Here is a 7,500-nt window from a genome sequence, read left to right on the forward strand (position 1 = left end):
CCGCTCCTCTGGACCTTCTCCATCAGCTCTGTGTCCCCATATGAAGCGCGGTGAACAGACCTGAGAACAAATGTTCTTAGGTCTGTTCTCGTGGAGGATGGTGAACAGCTTGTTCACACACACACACACACACACACACGCAGAGGTTTACACACACACACACACACACACACACACACACACACACACAGGTTTACACACACACACACACACACACACACACACACGCAGAGGTTTACACACACACACACACACACACACACACACACACACACACACAGGTTTACACACACCTGGTGACAGATTCAAGTACGATGTGTGTCTGTCTGTCTGTCTCCGTGTGTGTGTGTGTGTGTGTGTGTGTGTGTGTGTCTCAAAAGTTTTTCTTTTCGTCTGGTAAGGCAGTCGGGGGCGTCGTCGTTGCCCCCCCCCCCCCCCACCCCACCCTACCCTCACCTACCTCCCCCCTCCCCCTCTCCTCTCCCTCCTCCCCCCATCAAAGACAAAAAAAAAAAAGGGGGAAAAAGACAGGTCAGAGTTTGAAGAGATTAAACTCTAGGGAAAGGGGGGGTGGGTGGGAAAGTTGAAGAGAGGGAGACTTTGATCAGTTGGGGGAAGGGGAAGGGGGAAGGGGTTGGGGAGAGGAGGGGGTTAGACATCTCGCCCGATGGCCCTTCTGGTGAGAAAGAAACTCTCTCTCTCTCTCTCTCTCTCTCTCTCTCTATATATATATATATATATATATATATATATATATATATATATATATATATATATATATATATATATTCCTATGTGTCCTTGGGGAAAATGAAACTCTAACTGGAGTTAGAGTTAATAACTGAGATGGCATTACTCTAGTCAGTACAATGATCATAGTTTTTAACGTGATTAAACAAGGCATTTGATTCTCGACCCGTTCTTATACTATATTCATGTGGCTTAACTCTAACACACACACACACACACACACACACGCACACACACACACACAACACCGCAAAATTGGTCGTTAAGTGAGGGAAGGCGATGGTTCCTCCAACACATCAGATAAGACCCTACCTCTGTGAGGGCCGTGGTTATCCATGATCGCTCAGGCGTCGCTGATAGACACACCAGCGTAGATAAGCAGATTACACTGAGTGTGACGGTATAGCGAGGCGGGGGGGGGGGGGGGAGACGAATGCAGCATATACACAGTGCATTTTAGTGTGGAGGGAAGGATGCATTAAGTGAAGAGGGAAGGGACGTTAAGTGTAGAGGGAAGGGGTGTTAAGTGTAGAGGGAAAGGGGCATTAGGTGTAGAGGGAAGAGGCTTTTAAGTGTGCAGGGAAAGAGCGTCAAGTGTGGAGGGAAGGACCATTAAGTGTGGAAGGAGCGTTAAGTGTGGAGGAAAGGACCATTAAGTGTGGAGGAAAGGAGCGTCAAGTGTGGAGGGAAGGAAGGAGCCGCAAGTGTGGAGGGAAGGATCATTAAGTGTGGAGGAAAGGACCATTAAGTGTGGAGGGAAGGAAGGAGCGTCAAGTGTGGAGGGAAGGACCATTAAGTGTGGAGGGAAGGAGCGTCAAGTGTGGAGGGAAGGAAGGAGCGTCAAGTGTGGAGGGGAGGACATGCTTACCCTGACGACCTCCACCTCCACCTTGAGGATGGAAGAAGAAGACACGTCCACTCACTCACCTGTCGAGGCTGATGACGCACAGGTTCAGGATGGAGGCCGTGGACATCCACACGTCGACGGCCAGCCACACGGAGCACCACAGCTCCCCGAAGAGCCACGTGTCGAACACCTCGACCGTCACGCTGAAGGGCAAGACGGCCATCCCCAGCAGGAGGTCGGACACGGCCAGCGAGGCGATGAAGAGGTTGGTGACGGTGCGCAGTTTGCTGGAGAGGAAGACGGCCAGGATCACAAGGCAGTTCCCCGCCACCACGAGGGCGTTGATGACGACCAAGACCGTCAGGGAGGCCAGCATGCCCACGTCCGTCCAGTCGACGTGGCCCAGCGGCTGTGAGCAGTTGTCCCAAGTGTCCAGGAGGCTTGCGTTCACCAGCGGCGTCTCCAGGAGGAAGGAGGAGGAGGAGGAGGTAGTAGGGACGGAGGAGGAGGAGGAGGAGGCCATGACAGAGATGGAGGGCATCGGTGCCAACAGACCAGAGGTAGTAGCCACACCTCCGACCAGGCTGTCGCCAGGGGTCGACCACGCCATCTTCAGGTGGTGGTGGTGGGAGGAGGTGATTGTGGTGGTGGTGGTGGTTGGTGGTGGTTGGTGGGAGGTGGTGGTGGTTGGTGGTGGTTGGTGGGAGGTGGTGGTGGGAGGTGGTGGTGGTTGGTGGTGGTTGGTGGGAGGTGGTGGTGGGAGGTGGTGGTGGTTGGTGGGAGGAGGTGGTTGTGGTAGCGAGGTCAACACTGATGGCGTCTCGCGAGGATTCGAACCATCGTTGCCTCCCCCCCTCCCTCTTGGGGGTGTTTCACCACAACACGCACACACACACACACTCTCCTTCTCTCTCTCTTTATCTCTTCCGAGTGAAACCCAAAGTTTCAGCTTGAAGTTTCACGGTGTATCATGAAGTTTCACAGTGCCCGTTCACGTTCCTCAACCATGCTTAGCGAGTGTGTCTCATAGCCCCGTTTTGCTCGTCTCATTTCACTCACCTTCCTTCATTACCACACGCAGGCCACAGTATGAGATCTCATTGTATTCATGAGTCTCTCTCTCTCTCTCTCTCTCTCTCTCTCTCTCTCTCTCTCCACCTTACGACCCGGGTTCGACTTAATGCTGGGGTTCTAATACGCCTTCTCCAGTTCCTCGCTCCTCCACTGGCTATACCAGCGGCTCTCAAGCGCTCCCACTGTGCCTCTCCGCAGTTCCTGTGAACTCAGTGGGCTACACAGGCCTCCCTCCTCCGCGGCCCACCACAGCTCTCTGGCCTGGGTTGTGGTGGGTCTTTCCAAATTGCCGTGGAGGATTGGCGTAGTGGGGAGAAGCAGGAACCCCCCCTCTCCTCCTCTTACACCAACTTGACGTAGGGGTTTGGGGACACCCTACACTTCCTTGACGTGGGTTTACTACCTCTTGCACCTCTTTGACGTGCGCTGTGGGTGGGTGGGGGGCGGCGGCGGGCGCGGGCGGGCGCGCCCCCTATATACCACCTTGACGTGGGTATGTTATCTCTCACACCTGTTTCACGTGGGCTTTGGTGGGACCACCTCGTCCCGGGTTCGCATCCCCAGACCACAGACCAACCCCAGGGCTAGCAAGAGGACCCTGGTTGATGGGGCTGTAATGAGCACACACACACACCCCTTTTATGACGTCCCTACCATACTGATCCACTTCATCAGCTAAAAGCTTGGCGTGTGGTGACTCGTATCATTCCAACCGTTCCCCAGTGGTCAGTGAGGCTCATTCCACTTACCGGACCCTGGGTGAACTAGTTTACCGAGAAACAGACCAACCTGAAGGCGTAGAAGGCATACCTAAACTTAACAGATCCCATGGCTCACTGGGTCTAATGTGCCTTCCTTATTTTGGGTCTAATGTCTTCCTTCTTGGTTTTGTCGTCTATAGTTTTTTCGTCTATATTTTCGCTTCGGCTGATTGTGCTTCGTTTATTCACGTACATGTGTGTGTGTAATCCGACGATCACATCAGACGCAGAAAACACGCGCTACGTCGTTCCTGGACACAAAGTTTTGCTTGGGGGGGATCAAAAGTGTTCAATGTTCATTCTTTCGTTTTGAACATGTTCCTTATCCTCGTCTTCGCCGCGAGTTCCTCGCCTTTTACTCAAAAAAGTTCATTTCTCCCATGTTCAACCACACTGTAGAACAGCTCTGTGGTCTGCTGAACAGGTGGGGGGTGGGGGGAGGGAGGAGGGGTGTCTCTGTTGAACAGCTGCGTGGCGCTGGCTGAACACATGCGTCGCTTAGAGATCGAAGAACTCCTCCCTGCGTTCTACAGGTGTTTGGCGCACGAACACCTGTAGGGAACACGAAGCATGTGTTATTGATAATACAGTTTTGGGGTGTAGATTATGTGTACATGTGTGACAAATGGTTCAAATGAATCACAAGTACGTGAAGAGGATCACAAAATGGTTCATACAAGTACGTGAAGAGGATCACAAAATGGTTCATACAAGTACGTGAAGAGGATCACAAAATGGTTCATACAAGTACGTGAAGAGGATCACAAAATGGTTCAAATGAAGTACAACGACGTGAAGTGAATCTCATTACATATATTAACAGACACACACACACACACACACACACACACACACACACACACACACACACACACACACATCCTCGCCAAGAGCCCCAAATTAATAGAATAATAAAGATAGACTTTGTGCTGGGAGAATATATACATCAGACCCACGTACACCAAACCAGACTTAATTAAGGGTTCACAGAGAAGGTCTAGAAGAAGGCGACCAGCGATTGTCCCAGGAGGGAAGAGAGTAAAGTCAACGAGAGGTTGAGAGATCATGCGTGAGTTCTTCCGATGGGAAGAGAGAAGAGTAAGCGGTGACCTGATCGCAGTGTTTACGTTCTGGAATTCGTGCGATGACGTCAGTGGCGAGCGGGGGGAGGTCCTTCCCAGTGACGGAGGGACATAATGACCAGAGGGCGTCATAGGCGTCATACACCATTGGAATATGGAAGAAAATAGTCCTTCAGTCTCCCATGAGCAAGGACTATCCTCATGTCTGTTATGACTCCACAAAGTACACAACTTGACTCCATTTTACACCCAGCTCCGTCCTTCAACGAAGAGAAAACGGACTACGGGGATGTTTAAGAAAACGGTTGACGGGGGTGTTTAAGAAAACGGTTGACGGGGGGTGTTGAAGAAAACGGTTTGACGGGGGGGGGGTGCTAAAGAAAACGGTGTACGGGGTTACTCTTGCTTAAGAGATCCCGAGTCTTGTTGCATTAAGCTGATGATGCCCGCGACCCGTGAGCCCTTTGTCCTGGAGGGCGTGTCTTGAGGGCGCTCGCGCGCGCACACACACACACACACACACACACACACACACACACACACACACACACACACACACACACCTGGCCTTCACTCCGTGCATAAAGGAGACTTTGTTCCTCCCTTTGTTGGAGGGAGGTATGGTAAACCTCGCCTGTTGAAAAGGAGTGAAAGGGGGCCTTTTTTTTTTTGGAGGAGGGAGGGAGGGAGGGAGGGTTCCTTGGGAGGTGGAGAGGTCAATTCTGGGTGAGGGGTTCAGAATGAGGGGTAAATATTGGACCAAGACGTGGAGACTAGAGGCGTGGATCTTGGCCAGGCGTGGAGATCAGGGAGGGTGAATCATGACTGGGCGTGGAGATCAAGGGACGAATCTTGGCTAGGCGTGGGAGTGATGGGGGATGAATCTTGGACAGGCGTGGGGATCAGGGGGGGATGAATCTTGGCCAGGCGTGGGGATCAGGGGGGATGAATTTTGGCCAACGAGCGTGGAGGTGATTGGAGGTCGACGTGACCAGTTGTGGTCGTAGTGGTAAGGAAGCATTTTGGCCACAGGTTGAGAGAGAGAGAGAGAGAGAGAGAGAGAGAGAGAGAGAGAGAGAGAGAGAGAGAGAGAGAATGTGGTTCATTCATTCATTTCCTTTTCATTCTAATTCTGACTTACTAATGGGTGTTGAGTCATGATATGTCTGTCTGTCTGTGTGATTGTCCGTCCCATTATCTATCTTTGTTATGTATGTGCCTTGCTTAGGTCGTCTTTATCTGTGTGTGTGTGTGTGTGTGTGTGTGTGTCTTTACGCGTCTGTGCTTCTGTGTCTGTCTGTCTGTCTGTGCCTGGATGTAATTGTCCTCTTCGTTGTGTTGACGTATGTGTATCTACCCCTGTGTGTGTGTGTGTGTGTCTGTGTCTTTGTAGTTGCGTGTGTGTCTGTGTCTGTGTGTGTGTGTGTGTGTGTGTATGTGTGTGTCTGTGTTTGTGTGTGTGTGTGTGTGTGTGTGTGTGTGTGTGTGTGTGTGTGTGTTTCAGCTTCCGAGCTCCCTACTGTGTCTCAATCCACGTGTTTTCCAAACACACACACTCCCATTACGGTAAAGAGGCTAAGTTTCCTTTGAAGTTGTGTGAACGATAATTTACCTTTCTATAACACCTAAGGGAGCATGAAGGAGGGGGGGGGGGGGGGTGTTCGTGTGTGTGTGTGTGTCTGTGTTTACCTATCCTGCTGAATATGTATCCTGGCGGCTAGTGATCGAACCCCGGGCCTTAGGATCCCAAGGCGACCAGTCGAACCATTCAGCCATATCGTATTTGTTTTGCTCGGGTTACCCTCTGGCGCCATATTTTGCCTCTCTTCATAAGGATGAGTTTATAGATTTATTTTTCTTTTTTTTCTGTAGCGATGAACACTTAGATTGACCGTGGGCCGATCCATCAGACTCGAACCCGTGCCCTCTAGTCTGCACGACCATGATTCAACGTCATCAACGTATGAACCAGACTATATAAACTGCGGTAGTTTATATAGCAGTCAATATTCCTCGTACCGCCGTGGTCAATGTACGGGACCCCTTTTTTTGCCCTAAAGACACCCACCTTACCCTGCCCCAAAGATGGAGCGCAGCCTCGTAGAGAACCCTTCTCGCGCCCCATAAGACACCCGCCTTACTCTGCTCCCAAGTTTGGAGCGCAGCCTCATAGCACATCCTCGTAGAAGACCCTCTTTCTCTCTCTCTCTCTCTCTCTCTCTCTCTCTCTCTCTCTCTCTCTCTCTCTCCCCGAAGACACCCACCTTACCCTGCTCCCGAGCGCGGAGCGCAGCAGCCTTCGAGTTCACCACCATGGGCCCCATGACTCACCTGGGTAATTGTGGTTCACTCACCCAAGAATCTATCATTATGATCTTAATTTCGTCATAACCTCTTCCCCCCCCCCCTCCCTCAGGTCCCGGTAGGGTCATCAAAACCTCCCGAGTGAAACACCAATTAAGCGTTCAAGTGTTGACCTCTGACCTGATCCCCCCTCCTTGTCCCTCTGACAAGGACGAGTTCCAGCGACCAAATGAGTCGAAGCGTTTCATTCCCCCCCGTCCTTCTTGATGCGTTCCATTCCTCCCTCTCTTCTGTTTCGTTCCATCTCTCCCCGTCTTACTGATGCGTTCCATCTCTCCCCGTCCTACTGATGCGTTCTATTCCCCCCCCCCCCCTCGTCCCACTGAATCGTTCCATTCCTCTCGCTGTTCTGCTTCGTTCCGTTTCCCTCCGTCCTTGTGATGCGTCTCATAACGATGCATATCGCTGGAGTTCGATGCCTCACAAGGGGTTGGTTGGGTAGAGAGCGTTCGATGCCTCACAAGGGGTTGGTTGGGTAGAGAGCGTTCAATACCTCACAAGGGGTTGGTTGGATAGAGAGCGTTCGATGCCTCACAAGGGGTCTGGCCCTCTCCCCAAGGGTGTAAAACTCTCTCCTTCGTGCATTATTAGGTCAAGGTAATTAAAAAGGTCGGGGGGTTAA

General features: G+C 51.6%; 1 protein-coding gene and 2 long non-coding RNA genes across 3 annotated transcripts in view; 1 reads left to right on the plus strand and 2 right to left on the minus strand.

The window, feature by feature from the left end:
- LOC139757613 (probable G-protein coupled receptor No9) overlaps nucleotides 1-2,274 on the minus strand; it is a 52,325-nt gene extending 50,051 nt beyond the window's left edge. The window contains exon 1 of the mRNA XM_071678246.1: nucleotides 1,678-2,274. Coding sequence (XP_071534347.1) covers nucleotides 1,678-2,207 — 530 coding nt within the window. The 5' untranslated portion in view covers nucleotides 2,208-2,274. The remainder of the gene's footprint in view (nucleotides 1-1,677) is intronic.
- Nucleotides 2,125-2,497, plus strand: LOC139757615 (uncharacterized). The gene is made up of 3 exons (XR_011714685.1): nucleotides 2,125-2,241; nucleotides 2,305-2,347; nucleotides 2,381-2,497. It is a non-coding gene; the product is annotated as an uncharacterized lncRNA (long non-coding RNA).
- The window catches only part of LOC139757614 (uncharacterized), a 185,609-nt gene continuing 180,428 nt past the window's right edge, over nucleotides 2,320-7,500 (minus strand). Inside the window, exon 3 of the long non-coding RNA XR_011714684.1 lies at nucleotides 2,320-3,984. This is a non-coding gene — a long non-coding RNA (uncharacterized lncRNA). The remainder of the gene's footprint in view (nucleotides 3,985-7,500) is intronic.

This window comes from Panulirus ornatus, chromosome 27, assembly GCF_036320965.1.
Source record: "Panulirus ornatus isolate Po-2019 chromosome 27, ASM3632096v1, whole genome shotgun sequence".
In the NCBI taxonomy this organism is placed as follows: domain Eukaryota; kingdom Metazoa; phylum Arthropoda; class Malacostraca; order Decapoda; family Palinuridae; genus Panulirus; species Panulirus ornatus.